Raw genomic sequence first — 25,321 nt, 5'->3', positions numbered from 1 at the left:
AAACATTCATGATTTTACTTGGTGAATGGCAACGTAAATTACACAATTTTTGCAGTGGATAGCGCTTTGGAGCTCATCAGTTTCACTGCTTGCAGCTGGGGAGGCAGAAGGTCTTGGGGATATTTCATTAACTTTTTCCTCTTTTAATTATTAATGCTCAATATAGAAAACATGGAAAATAGCACAATGTATAGAAAGCAGACTAAAAATGACCTCTGAAAATAATCGTGTGAGTATTTTGTTAATAAGTTGGTAAGTGGCATCTGGATTTTTTTCACTTAATATATAGTATAATCATTTTCCCACAGCCTTAAACATTCTTTTCGTGAACATTAGTAATATGACTGCATGATATCCCACACTTTGAATATATCATAGTTTACTTAACCTTTTCCCTACTTTTATGCATTCTTGCCCTCCCTTTGCTTTGAATTCTTATAAGCAATGCTGTGATAAGTACTACTGGGTATATCAACATTTTGCATTATTTCTTTGGTAAGGATTCTTTGAAAATAAAATTACTGTAACAGCAGCTTTTCATCTTTTTATAAGTCCTATAACATGGTGATTATCTGCTTCTTATAAAGTTAAAATATCAATAATCTAGGCCCAGAGCTCCTGGGGGCGTGGGTCTCAGTTTCTTTTTCAAATGTTTGATTTATTTGATTTTAGCCCTTTTCTCCAGAGAATTTTCATTTAGATGATCTAATGTATTTACATGAAACTATGCAAAAAGCACTCTTTAATTATTTAAATCTACACGACTGTGGTTATATGGATTTATCTTTCTATGCTCATTCGCTTTTGTTTATTTTCTTCTTGATTAGCTTTTCTAGGAACATATCTCTTTACAGTTTATTTTTTGCAAAGCACCGGTTCTTAGCTTTGCTCATTAATTCGAATGCTTTTCTCTTCTCTATTTTTAATGTCATTTTTATTACCTCTATTCTGCTTTTTAAATTTTGTGTGTACATGTGCTGGTGAGCATGTCCTTTAACTTTTACGTGGAATGTTTAGTTTCTTTGATGACATTAAGGGCCAAGGAAGCACCATTTCAGTCACATCATAACAGCTTCGGTAACTAGCTTGCTTTCATCATCTTCTAAATAGAAGCAACTGGCTTTTTGAAAATGTAAACTCTCTAATTTTATTGTTTACAATCAAAGAATGAGGCCCGGGAATTTCTGCTTTTGGGGATTCAAGGGCTTCTTGAATACGATCAATTTCTGTAAGTGTTTCTTGGATAAGAGAAATTATTTCATATTATTTGTTTATACTGAAAAAAAGTCCAATATAGCTACTCAACCTTTCAAATAATATTAAATAAGAGTTTATATAGTTATTAATTTATGGCCATTCAGGATTTGTCCCATAATTTGCAGGGCCCAATGCACAATGAAAATTCAGGGACCCTTGTTAAAAGATTATTAAGAATTTCAAGAGGGCAACAATTGAACATTAAACCAAACGCAGACCCTACAGCTGTAAAGTCAGCCCTGTGCCAGGCAGATCTGTTGCAGACTGGCAGTGTGTGCCAAAATCTGAAGTCATGTTATTCTTTTTGTTAAATATCACTTAAGATACTAATGGATTATGTGGGGGACCGCCCCATTGATTATGCCCAAAGCAGGCTGTGAGCAGTGCAGGCTGTAAACAGTTAATCCCGCAATTGACATGTTTTAAGAAGTGAGTTTGACCAAAGCTTATGTGACTCATAGGGGCATTGCAGATGGTGCATGGGCCAATATCAGCCCCCTGCCAATGGCCATGGTAGACACCAGAGAAATGGCCTGTGAAGCTATGGGGCTTAATGTAACACACAGCCGAGGTCAGACTGACTCGTATCCAAATTCCATTCCCCAAATTATAACCTTCTTAACTAGAAGGGCAAGGTTACTTGCTAAGCACAACCTATATTTTGTCTGTTCTGTTCCTAATTCAAGAATGCTTTGTCTCTTCCTTTACAACCCTTGCCTGATCAACAACTATCCCTACCAACTACATGTAGCCCCTTTACTTTGACCTAACTATGATGTCACCAATAAATATCAACTATGATGTCACCAACAAATATCAACAAATATCAACAGTTTTGGCTGGCCAGGGCCTTTGTTGCTCAGCATTGGCCATCCTGGCTCCTCATTTCTCTCTTTAACTCTGTCTTTAAGTTTTTCCTCTCGCCTTGCTCCATAGCACTGAGCAGGAAATCTGAGCCTTCTGCAGAAGTCTTTGATAGGCTTATGTTTTACATAATGTAATACTATTTCATATCAAAAAGCATTATTATTACTATGTTTTTGTACCAGGGATCAAACTCGGGACCTTATGCTTTGCGAGGCAGTTGCAGTGCCATTGAGCTAAATCCCGGCCCTCAAAAAGCATTATTATAATTAAGTCTCTACTGAGGATCACAATTTTTTTTTTTGAGACAGGGTCTCACTATGTAGCCCAGACTGGCCTCAAACTCACTGCGATCCTCCTGCCTCAGCCTTTCAAGTGCTGGGATTACAGGAGTGCATCACCATGCTCAACAAGGATCATAATTTTTATACATAAAAGATAACTGCTCTCACGTGCTTTTTTTCTTACAGTTCAACAAGAATTACATATTTATACCGCAGTAGCATTTCCCCCTTGCTATCTTTTTGTGGGGGTACATTCGCTGTATTTTCCTGCAATTTCCCTTTGTTAAAACTTTTTTATATGTAATTTATTTTCTATTTTCCTCAAAGTTACCCATGTAGAGTTTAAAGAGACAGCCACTTCTCTAAGGTGGATTAGGAAAACAGTAACTGCCTGCCCACCCACCCATTCGCCAGTGCAACCACTTACAACTCTTTTAGCTTTATGGAGGGGTTGAATAGTGAACTCTGGGAATAGTGTGCATCTATGTGGTACATTTTATGAATCTTTGCATTCCTAAGAGTATCTTCCTGTTCTCTCAGACATGAAGGACAGCTTGGCTGGGTGTGAAGTGTGTGTGTGCATTGCACGCATGCGTGTATGCACCAACTAATACTCAGTTACATCCTTAAGAATGTCTGTTTGCTCCCACACACATTGAAGAGCATTGCTTTTAATGATTTCTTGGACCACAGGAATCTCCTCCTCAACATTCTGCTTATGTTTTTCCATTATCTTCTAGTGTTTAGGGTTGTGGAAAGTCAAAAATATCCTGATTTCTTTTGTAAGCTGCCTTTTAAATTCTGTTCGCTCACTTGCCTCTTAGATTGCATATATTAGGTCTTTTTTATGTGTCTGAAATTAAGATGTGTCTAGGTGTTAATCCTAATTTTCGTAAGTTTTATTGGGAATATAGTCATTGAACTGAGTCTCCAAACTCCAAACTTTAAGGAAATGGAAAGTTTTCTTTGTCTTGATTATTGTTCCCGATAAATTCACTTTCTATTTAACAAGTTGGTTTTGGTTACTTATCTAATTACCAAAAAAACCATGTAACAGATATAAAAAGGACAGAAACTTTGTGAGGGCATAAGAGAAAAATTTTGGTTACAAGGACATCTACTTGTATTGGTCTAAATTGTGCTTTGTCTGCTAAAAGCAGTAATACTGCTGATTGCCTTTATTAAACATTGATTCACTGGGAGAAGGAGGGAAACTTACCTTTAGAGGCAAAACCTCTCTGTTGATGCCATAAAATGTTGCCATAGCAAGTGTCCAAGACAGCAGACCAGCCACATTCCCACAGACTTTCTTGGCACTTTCAAAATTGTAGTCATCCATATTAAAATATGGTTGTAGTAACTCAACTGTCTCTTCATTTATTGTGTCCTTGGGGAACTGCTGAAGGCTCCACAGGAATCCTGTTGCGCTCATCAACTGAAAAATAGTATCATGACCTGTAAGGCCTGGGAGAAAAGAAATACTTCCTTCCTGAGGTAGCATGTGCTTCTAATTTGGATTTTTTTTTTCCAAAGAAGCAATAGTTGATTTGTTCTGAATTATCAATCAAGACTATTTGCAATGTGCCTGCCTGGCAAGCGCAAGGTCTTGAGTTTGATCCCCAGGTCTGCCAAAAAAAAAAAAAGATTATTTGCAATAGTTAATCCAAATCTGTAAACTGCAAACTGTCTCCTGGTTTCTCTAGTGAAAAAATAAAGAAGAAAAACTGTAAGTTCCCATTTGGTGAATATGTCCAAACTACCAACCATATGGGCCTCCTTTGGAGACTGGGTTGAATTGACATCAAGCTGTGCCAGTACTAGACACTGGTCTGGAATGATTTCATAAAAAGACGGTATTCAGCTTGAAAAAATCTATCCCTTCTTACATTCTGGATGGTACAGTGAAAGATAAACAGAGTCTACAATATGCAATGATTTATTATTGTCTTCCATTTTGTCTGGTCTGTATCAAGTGTCCTGGGCTGGGACACCTGATATACCTCATAGGATTTACCAAGGCAGACTTTATTTACCTTTAAGGACTCTCCCCATGATGGCTTGCAGCAAGGTTTCTCTGGATCCATCGTAACAGGGTCAATTTTCTTTTGAAATAGTAACAGCACGCAGTCCATGATTCTCATAATAAGATGTGGTGGTTTTGCAAGCTTCCTGACTGTGGCGATATCATTTGGTTTGATGGTCTGTGTTTGAAATTAGGAATCAATATATTTTTCGTTAAGTACTATTAATAGTCATATGGAAGTCCAATACTTTTCAATAATTAAGGCAGACTACTGTAAAACATGCTTTCCCCAATTTCTAACATTATCTCAGGGTTTGAATTCTAAGATTTTTACATAGTGATTCTTTCATTGTACTTTAGGATTTGTTTTTATTCCTTTATCTCCTATTGCCCTCAACTAAGTAATTTAAAATATCACTACCATTGATTGCCCACCACGCTAGACCTCTGCTAACAAGTCCCACTGGTATGTAATATTTAAATAACTTGTACCTTCAAAATACAGAGTCTATATTATCTGGATATTAAGAGAAGAGACAAAGTCCTGAACATCAGAAACCTCACCTTCGGTCTTCATTTTGAGGGCTGCCACATGTATGGAAGGGGAAAGAATTAGAAGGATACAGGAGAAGCATAACATATGGCTCATAAAAATATTTTTCAAAGTTTCTATCTGTGAGCTGGCTTTAGATTAAGACTGGGAGGCAATATAGTTTATAAAATGTCTTTAGACTCATTTGGTTCAGTAATTTCTCTCTCTTTTTTGTATATTATTTTAGGATACATAAAAGGAATGAGAAGGGGTAGAGAATATGTCCTGACCATTTTGAAAATTTTATTAAATAATCATCATAGATTTATTCATTAATTTAACAACTATAAACATTCTCCCATATAACAGAAAACAAACAAACAAAAATAACCTTGGCTTCATAATCTCCCAAGGAAGGCAAAGAAAATACAATTACCCTAAAATAGGATTTCTGCCATGACAGAAGCATAGGGTGATAGGAAAACAAAGGAAAGTCCAGGAGAAGAACTGAAAACTTTCTAGAAGCAATGAGGTTTGAGCCCAGATTTGGAGAATGACTTTTATTAGGCAATGAAGGTTAGGAAAAGCATTCCTGGCACAGAGGAAGCACATTAAAAGATAACCGATCATGATTCTTCCAGAATCCTACAGATGTTTCTGATGGCTGAAACATAATGTGGCTATAGAACAGAATGACAAAGAGTTAAAGTTCAAGAGGTAGACAAAGTCTAGGTTATCACATCAACAGAAGCAGTAGCATTTATTGTACACTTTCTATGGGCCCCACAAATTACATATATCTATTTTTAAAATTTTACTTTTAATGCTTACCTGGATCCTTCAAGCATCAATGAGGAATTACAATCCTTTTGGAGACCCAAGAAAGTTAACTAAACTTTCTCCAGATCGTATATCTAAGAAGTGGTGGTCATAAGCAGCAAATGCATACTGGCCTGCCTCCAAGGCAGTGTCCCACACTTGCCTCACACCTGTGGGTGCCCAGATTGGGAATTTTCCTAGGAGCAGTGGGAACCACAAGAGGACTTTAAAAAGGGAAAGGACACCATCTGGGGGGGATACTGGAGAAACCAAGAATGCTCCCTATGTAATCTGGATCCTTCATGCTACAATTTAGTACATTCTTCACCGGTATTATTTCTCAACTCCCAGGGAAGGTTGAGTTATGGAATAAAAATAATAGGTTATAAGAAGTGAGGACTCTAAAAACTTAGAAAAAGGTCTCAATAGAAACATTTGTCTGCAGATCTCAAGAAGGTTAAGAATTCAATTCAGTTTTTGATTATGAAATTCCACAATTGATTTCATGCAATGAAACAAGGTATCTGCTAGGAATTGTGTTGGGAAGGATAGCAACACACTGCTCACATTCAGGGCAGCTTCTGCTTCTTCCAGGGCAGGTTTAGCAGCCTCAAGTTTGGTCTCAGCTTTTACTTTCTCACTATCAATTTCATCCACAATTTTTTGGGCTTTGTCTTTTACCTCCTGCTCTTCATTTTTTACTTTGGCTGAAGCCTGAGTGCTTACTGTGACTTCAGCTAATACCTGTTAAGTTAAAGAAACACATGAAAGCAAATAGAAAACTTTCAAGTAAAATTTATAGACTTATGCAGTAAGAGAACATTTACTCAATATAGTACAAAATATGAATAAGAGCAAGTTTATTCCCCATCTAAGCCATCTGTATTTTAAGGTTTATTAAACTAATTCCTTTGGCTGGTTCCTTGCAGTCTTCTACCTTTAAGCTTTCCTTAGGCTTAGGATATATAAAAAACACATATTTAATTTTTAAAATTTATACATAAAATATATAAATGTAAATTTTAAATTGCATTATAAATAAAGAGCAAAATGGCATTTTACTCTATGAACTAAAAATTGAGACAGTTCAAGGAAGTAGAATAAGGTCAGAAACCACATTAAGTCTAATATGATAATAATAAAAATAGCTAATGTTTATTGAGTGCTTCCTATATGCTCAGACTATGCTTCCCCTATATGGCACTCATTTCCATAACTGGCTAAGGGTCAAAACTTAGGTTTCTCTCAGTGGATGTCAAAAGCAGACTGAAAGTGGTGGTGGACAAAGGAACAACACACATACATCCCTATCACTTATGAAGGAGAGTACTTTTCCCCCCCAACTACATAAACTCTTTCTCTTATCCTTTTCCCTCCTCAACACAAACTTGAGACTTGAGCCATCCTAGGAACCTAAATCATGAAGGACTTTAAGAGGGACTCATAGTCAAGCAGAGGTTCTATAAACAGATCAGAGAGAACAAGAGAAGAATAGTTTTTGAGCAGGTAGAACTGATAACAGTTTAGATATGTCTTGGTATAGGTTAAACAAAAATCTCTGTGAATACTACTTATCAGGTCTAATCTATAGGTTATGCATTCTTATTTTTTTACCCCAGTGCTGGGGATGGAACCCAGCACATATGCACTGAGCTATGTCCCCAGCCCGTATTATTTTTTATTTTAAGACAAGATCTCACTACATCACTAAATTTCCCAGGCTGCAGTTGAACTTGTGATCCTCTTGCCTTGATCTCCCAGAGTGCTGGATTTACAGGTGTGCACCATGCCCAGTTTTGCTTTTTATTTTGAGAAAACATCTCCACTAAGTTGTCTAGGCTGGCCTGGAAACTTGCAATCCTTCTGCCTCAGCCTCCTGAGTAGCGGGGATTGTAAGTGTACACCACTGTGCCCAGCAGTCCTCATTCTAATAACATTTTAAAATATTGTTTTTTTAAATATGGAAAACTATTCCTCCTCAACAGTGATAGAATAAGTGCAAACTTACTTTGTCTGCTTTTACAGAAGCTACAGCCAGTTCCTTCTCCTTTATCGCAAGATCTTGAGAGAGTTTAGCAATGGATTCACTTGCCTCCATAAGCTTATCAAGACCTTTACAAATGCACACATACACACTCTTGCTCAATATAAATATATTGTATATCCCTTCATCAATATTTACTAATTATAAGTTAGTATATATGTAATACAACAAACAAAAGATAATTATGGACAAAAGCCTTGAAAACATACATATCTTGGGAAAACAATACTGGCCATATTTCTGAGCATTCAACAGGGAGTAAGAAAATAGCTTTGATAGGAGAACATCACCTATTTAATCTTCAACATCACAATTTTTTAAAAGTAAAATGAGGGAGAATATAATTTAGATACATTTAAGGGAAGGCCACTGGGTCATGCCGAATACAATTTGTTTGGCCAGAAAATGTATTTGGCAAACTTAGATTCTCCTTGGCTTTGTAAACACTTTGTGGCAATCTTTTTTTTTTTTTTTTTTTTTGCCTTTGCATCACCCTGCAGTTGAGTTGGCAAATGAGATAGAAAAACTGTTAATATTTTTGTGGTTTTCTTTGCTATAAAAATGACAACAATCGCTAGACCTTGTGCAACTGACTGATCTTCAGTAATGCAGTGAAATAACTGAGTAACTGAATTTCTCATATTGCAGCTGGGTTCTAGACAGTGGTATGCAGGTCGATGTTTATATCTGGGGGTCTCTGGGGAGGGGAAGCAGTCACTTAATGTTTTCCACCATGGCTGACAGAGTCTCAGTAGCACAGAATTATATCATGTTTCCACTGTACAGAGAATAGAAATAAATTTCCCAAGAACATTAATAACAATAAAATCAAATTAAAATAAATAAGCAATGATAACTATCTATTGCCTTCATTTTAATGTAAGTTATTTAATTATAAGTGCATATGATTTTGTGTGTGTGCATGTGCATGGGGGGGGCTTTTGCATTGAGTGACACCCCCAGACCTTTATTTATTTCGAGAAAGGATCTTGTTAAGTCACTAGGTTGCTTGCCCAGGCTGTACTTGAGCTTGAGATGCTCCTGCCTCAGCTTCCTAGGGTTCTGGAATTACAGGAGTGTACCACCATGCTCAGCTATTATTTAGTTTTTCATAAAGGCTATGCTTAAGAACCAGATGGTAAAATTCCTAAAATATGCCCAATAAACTAATACAAATAAGCTACTGCACACCACTGATACTACAGCATCATATACAAGGAGTGATTAAGATATATGATAAACGTTTAAATTTTGAAAGATGTATTACAATAAAAGACATCGCTATTAATCCTCCTCAAAATACTCCCACTCACTTCCAACACTCATATCGTGCTGTTGCCACTTTCTGAAGCAGCCCTAAGTGTCCATAAGTGTCTTTGTAAGGTGTGATTAAAAAACAAATACAATGAATACAGCTGCCAAGTGCCATACAACAGAAAGAAAAGATTGTAAAAACATTAGTGTGTCCCCAATCCACCTTATTCACCGGATCCGGCATCATGCAACTCTAGCTCTTCTCCAAAGTCAAAATGACTATTAAAGGCAAATATTTTGAATGGATTCAGGATATGGAGGCAGCCATGACAATGCAAGTGATGACAGGAAAGAGGACTTCCAGAGATGCTTCAGAAAGTGGCAAGAGCATTGGGATAAGTGTGTTTGAAATAAGAGGGAGTATTTTGAGGATTCATGGCAATGTGTCGTTTACTATATTACATTTTTAAAAATTTAAACATTCACTGTAATTTTTCAGAAGTGGAGTCATGAGAAAAGCCACAGGAAAAGGTTTCTCTCCCCTGGATCACTATGTGAACAAGTTATGTTTAGGGGAAAGGAAATAAATGCTTTGGATCATATGGCCCCCATGATTTCTGGACACATGCTCTGTTCCAATACATGTTTCCTACTTACACTACAGAAAACCATTGCTTCAGTCAACAACCCATTGTTTTTTTTCTGTTTTGCCTTTTTCTTTGGTAGAAATTTAGAAGGCACTAACGTGGCAAAGTTTACAAATCAAGGCAGTTGCAATTAGTTCTGAAGAGTTGCCTTTCCCCCATCTCCAAGCAATGGCTCAGGGACTACAAAGATTCATGGCCACCATAGAGGACCTGGAATTAAGAGAGCTGAGTGCAAGGGTTCTAGAAGACAATGCTTGCATTTTTTCCTGCCCAGAGTTCCTTGACAGCACAAAAGACCTTTCAACTCATCTCTTAAAATGATCTACTACTCACAATCAAGCATCTTGTTTCCAAGCATAATAATATCCACCCAACAGAATGTTGAGATTACTATCAAGAAAACCCTGAAAAAGACATGATTCCATTCCTCTTACCAATATTCATACGTTCAGCTTGTTCATTAATGTATTTCACCTTTTCAGTATAAATGTTTTTGTAACCATTTATAAACGAGAGGTAAGATTTGGGAGTCACGTGTGCTCTTCGGCGGTATCTGAAAGTAGAAACAAAACAATGATCACCTCTGTGATTTTGGGGTGTTCACATACAGTGTTGGCAGACTATTCTCACCGTGAAATCAGTGTCTGTGCCAGCCCACCTTTATTCACATCTGTCAGTCTTACATAACAACTCTCACCGCCCCAGAGGGCCAAGGAGGTGAGCCTCTCAGGCCGCCATACCACTGCCCCAGAGCACCAAGGTGAGCCTCTCGGGCTGCCATACCACTGCCCCAGAGCACCAAGGAGGTGAGCTTCAGCGGAGCCAGCACACACTCGTCCCCCACCCTGGCTGTGCTGAGCCATTACCTAGATCCACACTGTAGAGTTGCAGGGATCATAAACGACATTGTTCTGAGCTTGAGAAGATAGAGTAGAAGTGAACAACAGAAAGAGGGCCTCTCTGAGGCCCCTTGATGAAAATTAAAGCCCATCAGAAAAGTGAAGAAAATCTCTGCAATAAAGGCACACCAGACCATCTCAGTTGGGGGAGCAGCAGTGTGGACCAGAGCAGCCCAGCTGCAAGTAATCCCAGCCAGGGCTCCGCCCCAACCCCAGAGGCTGGGTCACACCGGCCCAAGCCAAGGACCTGCCTGGAAAAGAGTAGCACAGGCACACAAGCAACAGCCAGAGGTTTGCCCCAATACCATCAGTAAGTGCATAGGACTCTCGCCAGAAGCTTGCTCACACAACAGGAACTGGGGTGCACAGCCCACAGCCAAAGCCCCTCCCAGACACCAGCAATATGAGGGCCCTAGCCAATGGTACACCTAGATATCATCCCAAGTGTGCACAGGCCTCAGCCAGAAGCCTGCCCAGACAACAGGTCAGCTCAGGGATCCAGAAGGCCACCTTTCTGCACCCAGGAATTAGTGTACTGGTGAGCAGCAGAGAAATGGCAGCTCTGTGGCTTGCTGAGAATTGAAGCCCACTGGGTGAGCAAAAAGTTGCCTCAATGATACTCTTAAGTGAAATAAATAGGACACACATGTGTAAATACCAAATAGTTTCTCTAGTGTGAGAAACTGAAAGTGTAAATAAGAACTAAAAGGTATAATAGATAATGTGAAATAGGAAGAAAGGGGGCAAAGGAGAGGGAGAAATAGGAGGGGTAGGGGAAAAGAAAGAAGAGAATGGAATTAATATGAGAAAATGAAAAAATGGAATCAAAGTCTTTGTAAATAGGGAGGGATGGAGGGGTTGAACGGAGGGCAGGGGAAGGGGGAAAAAATAAGAACCAGGAGAGTATGTAAAGGTGCATATCTCCATAATGAATGTCATTATATTGTACACCTAAAATGTACCAATAAAAGGATATACCAAAAAAAAAAAAGTTGCCTCAACAAGGCACAACAGGCTGCATCAGCTGAAATGAGAAGACACATAAACAAGCCTCAAAACCAGACTTCCAGATCACCTAAGGCAACCCCAAAAGGGAAACAAGATGGAACAATCTGATACTCAACCACCTGGACTCCCTAAACTGGCAACAAAAGAGGATCTGGAAAAAATAAAATCAGAAATAATTTCTCAAATAACAGCAGAGATTGTACCCACAGTGCAAGACATGATTAATAAGTCTACACCAGACACAGATAGAAAAAAATAGAGGAGCTGAGGAATATGATGGAATCCCAACATAGGAAACAAATGGTATCCATAAAACAGATCCAAACAGATTTCTAAGAGATTAAAAACTCCATTTACACAGCAGAGTGACCCCATTTGAGGACAGAATTTCAGATATAGAAGATAAGATTGCAATTAGTGAACAGGAAAAGAAAAAATTTTTTTAAATAGTAAGGGACCATGAGAAAGCAGTCCAGCAGCTGCTAAATGATGCAAAGAAGAATAACATAAGACTGATCAGAGTCAATGAAGAAACAGGAGAGAGTGCAGACGACTTTAAAAAAAAAAAAACTGTTTATAGAAATGATGGCAGAAAACTTCCCAAGCAGGGGAAAAGAACTTAACATGCAGATAAAGGAGGCATAGGACTCCAACTAGCCATGATAAAAAAAAATCTACACACAGGCATATAATAGTTAAGATTCCAGATATCCAACAGAAGAACAAAATTCTACAAGCAGTTAGAGAAAAGAAACAAATCACCTACAAAGGAAAGCCCATCAGAATCACAGCAGACTTCTCAACACAAACCCTGAAGGCAAGAAGAACTCGGAGTGACGTATTCCAAGCCTTAAAGGAAAACAGCCTCCAACCCAGACTGATGTGCCGTGCAAAATTATCTTTCAAAATTGATGGAGAAATAAGATACTTTCATGACAAAGGGAACCTTAGGAACTTCATGAATGCCAAACCAGCACTCCAAAAAATTTTAGACAATATCCTAGGAAAAGACAATGAGGACCACAACCCCAGGAAGCCCAGCAGAATGAATCCATTGGACATGACAAGAAATTAAATGCAAAGGGGGAGAATCCAACAAAAAGAAAAGTCATGACAATGATAAGTCAATACGTATCAGTTATAACTATTAGTGTTAATGGTCTCAACTCACCAATCAAAAGACACAGACTGGCAGAATGGGTCAAGAAGCAAGATCCAACAATATGCTGCATGCAAGAAACATGCTTAATTTTAAAAGAAATTCATAGACTGAAAGTTAAAGGGTAGAAAACAATACTCCATGTGACAAGAACCTGAAAAAAAGCAGGAGTAGCTATCCTTTTTGCAGATCAAATGGATTTCAAAATCTGAAACACTTCTGGTCCCCAAGAATTTCAGATAAGGGACAGTCAACCTGTAGGTACAAATCTATTCTGAACATGTGTTTTCATTTCTCTTAAGTAAAAACTTAAGAGACTATTGGTTCTAATACAAGAAATTTCTATATTGTTTTCCAAAATGGCTTTATCATTATACATTCACATTAGCAGTATTAGAAAGTTCTAACTGGTTCACACCTAAGCTGATATTTGTTCTATTAAAACCTTTAACTTAATCTCCCTAATGAGTGTATAATACTATCTTCTTATTGTACTGATTAGTATTTTTCTGATTCTAGAGTTGCACACCTTTCCTTGTGCTGTACTGGCTATTTATCATCTTCTTGTATCTACTTTTTAATTGGGTTGTTTATTAATATATAAAGAGTTCTTTATATATTCTAGTCATAGGTTATATTTATTATAAATATGTTCTGGTTAAGGACTACTTTTCATTTTCTTAATGATGTCTTTTAAAGTTCTAAATTTTGATGGAATCTCATTTATCAATTTTTTTCTTTTATATATCATGTTTTTGTATCCTAGGAAATTCTTGCCTATCCTAAATTCATGAACATTTCCCCTTATAATTTCTTCTTAAAGTTTTATAGTTTTAATCTTTCATGTTTAGGATCATAGATCCTTTCAAGATATTTTTACATATGGAAATAAAGGGTTGAGGTTAATCTTTTACATATGGATACCAGGTGTTTTAGTACCATTTGTTGAAAACATTATCTTTTCCTCTGCTCCCGAGTTGAATTTATATTCTATAAAATGTTAATGTTAAATAATCTTTCCAAAATCAGTGGACCATATATGTGTGGTTCTATTTCTAGATTCTCTGTTTTATTCCCTTGATCTATATGTCTTTCTTTATGCCAACATTGCCTTGATTACTGTAGCTTTAGAAGAAGTCTTAAAATTGGGTAATAAATGTCTTCCAACACTGTTATTTTTTTTTTCTTTTTACTTTTCTGGGTCCTTTCTACTCCTACATAACTTTTAAATTTCAATATCCAATTCTTCATTTATAGCAAGTGTACATAGATCTGAATTTTTATATATGCCTTGTGTTTTCTAATCCTGCTAAATTCAAATACAAGTTCTAGGGGCTCCTGGAGATTTCTTAGTATTTTCTCTGTAGATGATCATTTCATCTACATATATAAAGATTTTACTTCTACCTTGCCAATCCTATGCTATTTTTTTATTTTTATTGCCAGACTATTTTGGTTTGGGCCTATGTTTCAAAGTTTAATGGACAGCTGAAGAGTAGGCATATCTGCCCTTGTTCTCCACCTTAGGGAGAAAGGATTGTATATTTTCCATTCATATAGGTGTTTTTGCTGGAAGTATGGGGGTCATGTCTTTTATCTGTTGAGAAGGTTCTGTTCTACTTCTAGTCTCCTGATAGCTTTTACCATAAACAGCTGTAGAATTTAGTCCAATACTTTTTCTGCAACTACTGATAGGATCATATGGCTTTTTCCTTTCCTTTGTTAAAATGATGACTTATGGGGGTGGATCTTCCAATGCTGAGCCAACACTGCCATCCCTATAATAAAACCACTTACTACATACTGCCAGATCTGACTTCTAATAGTTTGTGTTGTTGAACAACTTTTATTTATATTCATACTTTTCTATTATCTTTATCCAGTTTTAGTATTAGCATAATGTTGATTTCCTAAAATTAGGGGAGAAGTGTTCCTTCTTTTTTCTGCTTTAAATGTTTGATATAATTTATCAGTTTAAATGCATATGAGTCTGTTGTTGTCATATAGGTAGGTTTTCAAGCTAGGAATATACTTTCTTTAATAGGTGCTATTCAAATTTTATATTTCTTCCAGAGTCAGTTTCATTAATTTGTCTTCCAAGGTACTTCATAAAAGTTGTCAAATTTATTTCAAAAAAGATTTTTGTAATATGCTTTCTATATCCTTTTAAATTCTGTAAAATCTGAGGTAATGTCCTCTAAATCTTGATATTGCAATTTTTTAAAAATGTATAATTTATCTTGTGTGACAGGAAGAAAAGGTCTAAAGGAGTGGGGGAAGTGGGAGGGGTAGGGGAAAGGAAAGAAGGGAAAAGAATAAATATGAGAAAAGGAAAAAAAATGGAAATAAAGTCTTTGTAAATAGGGAAGGGTGGAGGGGGTGAAGGGAGGGCAGGGGAATGGGGAAAAAAATAAGAACCAAGATATATCATGTAAAGGTACAAGATCCCAATGATGAATGTAACTGTATTGTATACCTAAAATGGACCAATAGACTTAATGGGAAAAAAAAAAAAACAACTCTCACGCTCTAGGGGCAAAAAAAGAAAATCTGTATTTCTGAACTGTTGACACCAGCTTTCACATAACAAACACACCATCTCTGCTCTTAGTGAATGGTTTTTCTGCAGTCAATTAAGATTCTGCTTCACAATTTCTTGGCATAAAAGAATTGGTAAGACTAAGTCAAGCCAATACGAAACCTAAATGTTCCCTTAACATAAGGCAATAAAGAAACTTAAAAACAATGTACTGCTTTAATCAGAATAAATAATGCATCAGAATAAGAAACTAATTTTAAACAGTTTATAATGAATTAGTTAAGACATTTTCAAAACAAAATTAAGCAAATGAAACAGAGCAACTCATTAAGCATCTGTTACTTGGAGGCCCAGAGGGTAACGAGGTATTTAAGTGTGGATGCTACTTAATTTTTAAATCTCTTTTATTTGCCATGTTTTCAATATATAATCACTAGAAAATCAATGCAAGAAAAATCTAAATGTAACTGGGACTTCACTTTCAATCAGTAAGAAGAGCCTTTTACTGCATGTCTCACTTAATTCCTCTTTGGAGGGAACTTGGGGTCCAACAGCTATCGAGCTTATGTACTATCACTTACCTTTGGAAATAATTTTCACAGCTCTCTGAAACCATGTCATGAAACAGGCCCATTGTTTCTACAACTTGTCTTTTAATTTCACTAGAGCAGACGATATTATACTCCGAAAGGAAATGGGAGGCCACAGCGACCAGAGCCTCCTTCGGCCATCGACTGAACCAGTCTATCGTGCAGCCTGATATCAAGCCAGGAAATTTCAAAGATCGGGCACGGAATTTCTCACCAACCTGTTGACAGTAAAATCCAAAAGCATGAGAAACCCAGAGGCATTGTCCATCAGCTAGAGAGAGAGAGGAATGAATGTATTCTGAGCCAATAGTGTGACATTACAAATTTAAAAACTTCTTGGGCTGTAACAGTATAGAAATTTAGTGTTCATTTAAAGGAAGGTAACATATTTTCACATTTCCCTGTCCTAGCACTATGTCTACACTGCAGGGTTCACCTGTCAGAACTATCTTCTCCAAGGAAACTGACAAGTGAGACTTCTTTTGTAGACAGAGGACCAGGACAGTGGAAAGCCTGATACTAGAACAAGTGCAAAGATCTGAAGGATCTGATATTTATTTTGAGAAGGTAACAGTTTAGGGAGCCTGCAAAAACTTTCTCCAAATACCTGAAAAGCTTTCTGTGGAGAAAGGATCAGAATCATTTTACAAAGAGGAGTCAGAAGCAGAGTATAAGGTGCAGACAAAATTTAATTGATTAGAAAGAAGAGATCTGGCAATGAGATTATCTAAAAAGGAAGCAGCTTGCCCTTAGATGAGCCCTAGGGCCGGATAGAAGTATCCAGAACTCTCTATGATGACAGAAATGTTCTATATATGTGATTTTCAGCATGGTAGCCACTAGCCACACATGGAAATTGAGCACTAAAAATGGGGCTACTGGGCCTGAGGAAGTGACTTATTACTTTCCTGTATTTTTAATTAATCAAAATTTAAATAATCAGAAGTGGCTAATGCCTACTGTACTGGACAGGACAGTGCACAAGAGATGTTCAATCCTACCTCAGGGATATTCTACATGATATGTCTACATTGAAGGTTAGCTGGGTGAGATCACAACATCAAATTCCTTACAATTCAAATCCTATATGTCTTTTGATAATTAATGAAAAATTCGTAGGCTTACAGTAATTCCTAATAATATGAATAACTTTAAGTTCTCACACTGGTAATAAGATTTTGGTAGATGGACACTGGTGGTAGGAAAGTATTAACTTTAATTCAATGAAATAAACACTAATTTCTGAGCAAATATCTCAACAGAGGCACATTAGGGACATATTAAGAACATTTAAGTAACTAACTCCTCTTACACAGATAAAAATAAAGACTCACTGGAGAGAAGCAGAGAACCACATGCAAGTTCTTTCTGGATCGAGAAATGAAGTACTCATAGAGATTATCGAAGGTAGGAGGGTGGCGTGGCAGTTCCCTCTTCATCACTGCTGTCAGTCCCTGGGTGATTTCATCCATCTCATCTCGAGCGAACAAACTGGAGATCTGTGAGCAACAGACAAGAAAGGATTCTGTATTTTAAGAGTTCCCCAAGCCAATTCACTGCCAAAGCCTGGTCCTCTTTTTTTTTCCTCTCCTATCTGTCATCTTGTTTTATATTTTCCCTTTGCATTCTCACATCCTGGCTAGCCAGGGATTATGGAATGCAACTTTCCATTGAGCAAGTCAATCAAGAGCAAATTATGTTTTTTTCCCTGTGCTTAGTTATCACTAGAAAAATCATCTCCACCATTCTGAACAACTACTTAAAATGTGTGGTGATGAGTCAGTCTTCGCCACTTAGGCTCCAAGATACATAACCATTTGGCCTCAGCATCACAACTTCGCAGGGCAGAGTCACCACAGGAGGCCTAGTCTTGAACAGGGTGTGCTGGCAGCGCTGGCCCTTGGCTGGCATCCGGGGACTTAGCTTTGGGAATGCCTCCCCCCATTACGACTGGGTAAGGCTGTTCCGCTGTGCCTAGACTTGGACACAGATACTATGATAGAGATAAACACCAGGTCTCCTGGGAGTCTAGAACTTTGGCACTTATAGCTAGACAGAGAGTGACTACGTGACCAATGAAACTCTTGGTCTCTGAGTCCTGAACGGGCTTCCCTGAGCAGAAACACAATGTACACATTCCCGTGCTTCATACTGGAGGGCGGGCACATTCTGTGTGCCCCCTTGGAGAGGGCCAAGGACGCGTGCACAAGGATTCCTCCAAACTCCTCACGGTGTGTTTTTCTTTCCTGCTTCAGCTGTGTATCCTTACAGTGTGGCAGTAATAAATCTTAGCCCTGAGTGTTACTGAGTCCCATGAGCCCTTCTAATGAAGTACTGTACCAAACAGTGAGTAGTTACAGAAGGGCTGATACAACTGGTATCAGAAGTAGCAATGCCAACATCCACTTACAACTAATGGAACTTTCTATATTCCTGATTAGTAAACAGATGCATGGATACTTTTCTTTTTCTAAAATAATTTGTAGGACAAAATTGAAGATTAAAGAGACAAGTAAGGAACCATATGTAAAATCTGGAAGTGGACAGCATTCACTTCACAAAAACTACCAAAAAAAATCTACAAAATCCCATTTCTCAAATCAAGAATGAGTGCTAAAAGGCCTTGTTTCTGAAGAATTGCTGCCCTTGCTGTACAAATATAATTCACATTTTTACAATATGAGGTTTCTCTCTGCTCCTGAGACCTACCTCTCCTGAAGATAGCAAATTATTAAGGTATTCTAAAAATGCCTCATCTTTGATCTCATTGTCAGTAAAGATGAAGGTAATGCCTTTTCCATCAGCACCAGCAACTTTGTATAAGAATTTTAAGTCCTCTATTAGGTTACTCACATTGTAAGACCTGAAAAGGGAAGTGATAGAAAATTTACAATTAAAGAAAAATATATATAGTCATAATTTCCCTCAAATCACAGTAAGAACCCATGGTAGTTACAGTATAATCTGCACCAGTTACAACTGATATTAAGTAACAGTGCCTTCCAGAAAACACAGGGATTGGTGCTACAGAACGAAGTGTTACCATTCAAATATGCTGTCGTTATTTCGAGAAGTGAGAAACAGGAGGATTTACCAGAAGTGACCCATGAATAGTAATGAGAGTAGGAAAATGAGCTTTTAACCCCTGCGTTCTCAGCAAGAGTTTCTGCCCAGCTGAATTCAGGTCTAGTATCTGATCTGAAATTTGGATGAGTTTGGTTTGGTGAGAAAAATCACAATTATAAATAAAATAAAATATATAGAGTAGTCATTTACACAGCTCACTAAGTGGTTAGATACAGAGAAAGGATACGGAAAAATATGCATTATGCAATTCGGTATAAATAACAGAAACATATTTAGGTGGTCACAGATTATGAAAAGAGAAAATTCTGGTCTCTGTTAACTATGTTTCCTGCTGGACGTATGTGCTGTAAGTGGGGATGTGATATATAAAAACAAAGCAGGCATTTTCTTTTTTTTTTAGTTCTTTTATTGGTACTTTTTAGGTATACTATTCATTTACATTTATCATTGGGTGCTTGTACCTATACATGATGTATCTTGGTTCTTATTTTTTTCCCCATTACTTGTGCGCCCTTCACCCCCTCCCCCATTCCTTATTTACACAGATTTCATTTCCTTTTTTTCTTTTCTTTTCTCATAGTTTTTCCTTTTCCTTTTTTCCTTTCCCCTTCCCCTCCCTTCACTCCTTCATCTTTGGACCTTTTTTCATATTTCAAATTATCAGTTATTCATTTTAATCATTTTAACCCTTGTTTACACTATCAGTTTCTCACACTAGAGAAACTATTCGGTATTTACACATGTGTATCCTATTTATTTCACTTAAGAGTATGGCCTCAATATGCATCCATTTAGCTATAAATGACTAGTTTTTCATTCTTTATGGCTGAGTAGTACTCCATTTTATTAAAAAAATCACATTTTCTTTATCCAGTTTCCAGTTGATGGGCACTTGGGCTGCTTCCAAGCTTTAGCTATTACAAACTGTGCCGCCACGAACATGGGTGCACATATATCACTGTGGTGTGATTCTTTTAATTCTTTTGGGAAGATACCCAGCAGGGGAATAGCTGGGTCAAATGGGACCTCTAGTCCTAGTTCTTTGACGTATCTCCATACTAACTTCCACAGTGGTTGCACCAGTCTGCACTCCCACCAACAATGGAGAAGGGTTCCTTTCTCCCCACACCCCTGCCAGCATTTGTTGTTGGTTGATTTCTTGATAGCAGCCATTCTTTCTGGGGTGAGGTGGAATCTCAGTGTTGTTTTCATCTGCATCTCTCAAATGACGAGTGATGTTGAACATTTTTTCATATTATTTGTTTGCTGCTTTTACTTCTTTGAGAAATGTCTGTTCATTTCAGATGCCCAGTTTTGAATTGGGTCTTCAAATTTGGAGGGTCTGATTTTTTTCAGTTCTTTATATATTCTAGATAGTAGTCCTTTGTCTGAGGTACAGCTGCTAAATTTTTTTTCCCATATTGTAGGTTGTCTGTTAGCTCTGTTGGTGGTTTCTTTTGCAGTGCAGAAGCCTTTTAATAAGATGAGATCCCAGTTGTTGATTCTTTCTGCTAGTTCCCATGCTGCTGAGGTTTTGTTCATGAAGTCTTTTCCCATGCCAATGTCTTCAAGAGTTCCACCTAACTTATCTTCCAGCAAGTTTTGTGTTTCTGTCTTAATATTTAGATCTTTAATCCACTTCAATCTTAGTTTAGTGCATGGTGATAGGTATGGGTCTAGTTTTAATCTTTGGCAGGTTGAAATCCAGTTTTTCCAACACCATTTATTAAATAGGCTATCTTTCCTCCAATGATGGTGGTTGGCTCCTTTGTCAAAGATGAGGTGGCTGAGCATGTCTGGAGTTGTTTCTGCATCTTCTAATCTATTCCACTGATCCTCAGGTCTGTTCCTTTGTCAGTACCATGCTGATTTTATTACAGCAGCTTTGTAGTATAGTTTCAAGTTGGGGACTGTGATAACCCCAGCCATGTCTCTGTTGCTTAGAATTGCTTTAGCTATTCTAGGTCTAAAGCAGGCATTTTCTAAAGTGTCATATGTGCTCACGGTATGTTGATGACAAGCATGACAAGGAAACCTCACTCGCAGGAGGTCTTACACTGCAAGTGACAGGGAGCTTGGCATGAGCCAGAGGGTGTGATGCAAAACCTATGGACCTTGGAACCAGAAAGATCTGGGTTCACATCCTTGCTGAAGCTTTAGAAAAGTTCCCCCACATTTCTCAGCTGTTGTTTCATCATCTAAAGTGAAGATATGTATTGTAAAGGTTGTGGGCACTGGGAATGACATAGCGTAAGGACACTGCAATGCATAAATGGCTTCTTTTACACTAGGTTTTAAACTAGGAGCACCAGCTCCCCTGTTCAGGGTGCACTACACTACAAAGTCTCAAGAGACTTCAGCAAAAGAACCTCCAGCCCAAAGAGAACATATGTGTGTCCCTTTCAGAAGAGTCCCCAACAGGGGAGTTCACTAAGAGGAACTCGTAGGGTGGGTCACCGAGCTGCAGCCACGCAGGTGCCTCAGGGCCGTGACCTATGCTTTTGGAACAAGCCTCTCAGCAAAAGGCCTGTCTTAGAAGCCATCTGCCAATGAAGTCACATAACCATTTTGGCTATTTTTTTTTTAATTAGACTGTTATGTATCACTTTTACAGTACACGGACACAGTCCCAACATGCCTCTCTTCAGGTCCTGATCACTCCCGCTTCTCTATCATGGGTAGAGATCTTTTCAATAGTGCAGCTAGCTTATATGGATATGTATACAAAAGATAATAATCTTAATTCCCTCTTCAGATTTTATAAGAAAATGGATTTCTAAGGTAGGTTATAGCTCTAACTGTGAAAGTAGTAAATTTTATTTATAAATGTGAAAGAAATCATAGAAGAATATCTTTGTGATCTTGGGGTGAACAAAGATTCTTAAACAGCATAAAACAAAACATAAAGGGGGGAAATGGATAGGTTTCCCTAAAAGTTAAGATTCACCAACCCAGCAAGACAACAACTTGGGAAAGATATTTGCAATACACACCCTAACCAAGAAATTGTATCCAAAATACACAAAGAATTCTTAACAACCAATAAGAGAAAAAAATCACAATCCAGCTTTTTAAAATGGGCAAATGCCTGAAACAGATACTTCATCAGCAAGATTATCTAAATGGTCAATGAGAGATAAAAATGTGATCGATATTAGTAGTCATTTCAGAAAAGCAAACTGAAGCCACAATGAGATACCATGGCATACTCACTGGAATTGCTAAAATTAAAAAAAAAACCATAATGACAAGGATGAGCAAAGATGCAAAGCAACAGAAACTCTCTCAAAATGTCAGTGGAAATGAAAATTGGTACAATCACTTTGGAAAATTTCTTAGATCCACTACAGCTGAATATAGTATATGCATATTCTATATTCAGCAATTTTACTTGTAGGAGCATACTTAGACATGTATCAGAACATTCATAAAAGCTCTATTTGTCAAAGACCAAGTATTTATTAATAGTGCAGCAGATGAATAAATGGTGGTAATAATATGTGATAAAGTGGAAGACTATACAGCAATAAGAATGAACAAACCATTGTTAAAATATAACACCGTGGATGAATCTCACACACAGTGCTAGAACAGAAATGAGACGTCAAAAAGAAAATCCTGTATGAATTGACATGAAGTTCAAAGCTAAACAAAATTAATGAATGGGATTAGGAATCAGAATCTGGTTACGCCTAGGAAGGTGATAACTGACACATGATACAATAATGCTTTGGGTGTACAAGTAGTGTTTTACTTCTTGTGGGATGTTTAGATAGGTATACTTGTACTTTGTGACTCCCACGACACATACATTCCCTTATATATGATATTTGAATAAAAATTTACTTTAAAAAGAAATACAACAACTTATTGTTGTATTTCTTTAAAAATAAACATTTAACTCCAGAGAAATTAACCAAAGAAAAACATATCATCACATTTTATTTTATTCTACCTGGTTAATGTTATCTGGAATATTTGATATCCAGCTATAAATGATGCCAATCTTGAAAGACTTTGTTTTCCTGAACCACCAACACCTACCAGCAACGCATTTCCACACGAAGTCCGAATTATTCGTGAAATCTGTTTTGAAATAAAAAGTGTCTATCAGAGAAAAGGATGTAAATATTTATGTTTTCTTGTACTAAAGAGTACAAAGTTTGACCAGAAGTTTCTACATTGTATTAGACATTTTTCTTATAATTATATATCTTGGAATTTAAAAATTTTTTCACAGTGGTTTATTCAACTCAAATATTTTTCTTTGTCCCTTTATAATTGCGTCATGGAATATAAATCGTTTTTGCTCTATTTCATAACTATTCTTTCTGTGTGCTTGTGTGTGTGTAATTTTATTACTTTTAGACCCACTGGATGCTAATTTGCAGAAGATGTAAGAACAGGTTAGAATTGTGTGCTTATTATCCATCAGTAACACAGTGAATCATGTAGACACCTATTTCTACAACGAATGCTGCCCCTGTCTTATTTCTGCCATTTTTTAAAGTACCAAAATTCTATTTACAGTGAGGAAAAGGGAACATTTATAGAAAAGGCTTAGAGAGACAGGGTTCACTCTGTATTACTTTTCGATATATATATATATATTATTTTGGTACTGGGGATCGAACTCGGGACCTTGCGCTTGCGAGGCAGGTGCCGGAACCACTGAGCTAAATCCCCAGCCCTGTATTACTTTTCTATGACTGATTTTGTCAGTGAGGATAGGACTCACATGGTAGTCCAAATCTTCTGCAGTCCATCTGAAGACTGCTAAAAAGCTTTCTTTTACATTAATGTCACCAATTAGGAAGGGGATCATTAAACCCATTATCACCACTAAATTTTTTTAAAGGTAGTTTTGCAGATGGCAGAACAGACATAACACCTCGGTATGGACTGATGCTATCATTACCTTTTTAGAACATGTTAATTACTTATGTGGTTTTGTACCTACAACAGGACCTTGGGCCATGGTAGGTGCTCAATAATTATTTGTTGAATGCATGAATGCAGAAACAACCTCAGAACATCTGAAATTTCACCAACTTTGATTCCATTTTGTCACACCTCCCTATCCATCTTCTTAAGAACTCACTTTCAAACAACCAATGGCAGAAGGAAACAACTTTCTGTAACTCCTCAAGCTTTGGATCAAAACATGCTCCTTTTTGGTACTACCTCCAACTAGCTTGTTTTTTCATAACTCCCTATACACCTGCCTTATTCCTTCCCCCTCAGTTTGTCCATAATCTGTACACCAATCACGAAGTTGAACTTTGTAAAGCAGCATCTTTTCCTTTGTGGGAAATAGGATATAGCAAAAATATAATTCCAGGAGGATACATTTCTTCACCAGGCTCTTCAGCTTTCCTTCAGGAAAACAAATCTCTTTGACTAAACATGCTAAAAGCTCTGAACACAAAAACCATGAATTTGTACTTGAAAACCTTTCTCTGGTGTAAGTGGATTCAAACAAAGGATTTCTTATTCAATCTTTGTTTCCCGAGACAGCGAACTGACCCAATCTGTGTATACTCTTCTATATGACATGTGATAGTGTGTATTTATTTTCTCTCCAATTTATCTGTGAAATTTACTAAGCTTCAACACCATCTATTTATATCAGGAAATAGCCAACAGTTAAAACCTTAATAAGATGAGTCATTGCATCTTTAAAAAACACCAGGTCAAGAGATGTTCCTCTAATGACTTCATTGAACTGCCTCTGGTAAAATTGAAGCTTTTCAGATAGAAATTCAAATGATGGTACCTATGGGTGGAAAGAAAGAGATAAATATATAGGATGCAGTCACAATTGTCAAGCCACTCAAAATTATTTTTTAAAAACTTTTTATTTTTTCCAGAGACTTGTCACATTAATATTAATACTTTTAGAAATATTTTCATTTCCAAACACCGAAGACCAAGACCTAACTTCATTATTTGGTTTCCAGCAGCACATTATTTCTGGCCTTTTCTTTCAAAAGACTCAGCACAGGGGCTGATTTAGCTCAGTGATTCCACCACCTGCCTCAAAAGTGGAAGGTCCCGAGTTCCATCCCCAGTATCCGCCCCCCCACTCAAAAAGACTCAGCACCAACTCCTCCTATCCATGCTATTGAGTGATGGACTGTGACAAATATATTTTTTTTACTTCTTTTTTTTTTTTTTTTTTTTTGGTACCGGAGATCGAACTCGGGTCCTTGTGCAGCAGGCGGCAAAACCACTGAGCTAAATCCCTGGCCCATTTTTTTTACTTCTTAATCTGCTTTTTAATACCATCTATGAATTTTTTAAAATGCACAGAAG

General features: G+C 37.3%; 1 protein-coding gene across 1 annotated transcript in view; it reads right to left on the bottom strand.

The window, feature by feature from the left end:
* Nucleotides 1–25,321, bottom strand: part of Dnah8 (dynein axonemal heavy chain 8) — a 262,037-nt gene that overhangs the window by 101,115 nt on the left and 135,601 nt on the right. The window contains exons 61-70 of the mRNA XM_087184476.1: nucleotides 24,660–24,782; nucleotides 22,962–23,092; nucleotides 18,629–18,782; nucleotides 17,254–17,418; nucleotides 15,911–16,137; nucleotides 10,159–10,277; nucleotides 7,788–7,891; nucleotides 6,347–6,523; nucleotides 4,439–4,606; nucleotides 3,625–3,840 (exon numbers count right to left, since the gene is read on the bottom strand). Of these exons, the coding sequence (XP_087040602.1) occupies nucleotides 3,625–3,840; nucleotides 4,439–4,606; nucleotides 6,347–6,523; nucleotides 7,788–7,891; nucleotides 10,159–10,277; nucleotides 15,911–16,137; nucleotides 17,254–17,418; nucleotides 18,629–18,782; nucleotides 22,962–23,092; nucleotides 24,660–24,782 (1,584 nt within the window). The remainder of the gene's footprint in view (nucleotides 1–3,624; nucleotides 3,841–4,438; nucleotides 4,607–6,346; nucleotides 6,524–7,787; nucleotides 7,892–10,158; nucleotides 10,278–15,910; nucleotides 16,138–17,253; nucleotides 17,419–18,628; nucleotides 18,783–22,961; nucleotides 23,093–24,659; nucleotides 24,783–25,321) is intronic.

The sequence above is a fragment of the Heterocephalus glaber genome, unplaced genomic scaffold (genome assembly GCF_053883595.1).
Source record: "Heterocephalus glaber isolate CG9 unplaced genomic scaffold, H.glaber_assembly_v1.0 deba00001497, whole genome shotgun sequence".
Classification (NCBI taxonomy): Eukaryota; Metazoa; Chordata; class Mammalia; order Rodentia; family Bathyergidae; genus Heterocephalus; species Heterocephalus glaber.
The sequence above is the reverse complement of the archived record's forward strand: the minus strand, read 5'-3'. Positions and strand labels throughout refer to the sequence as shown.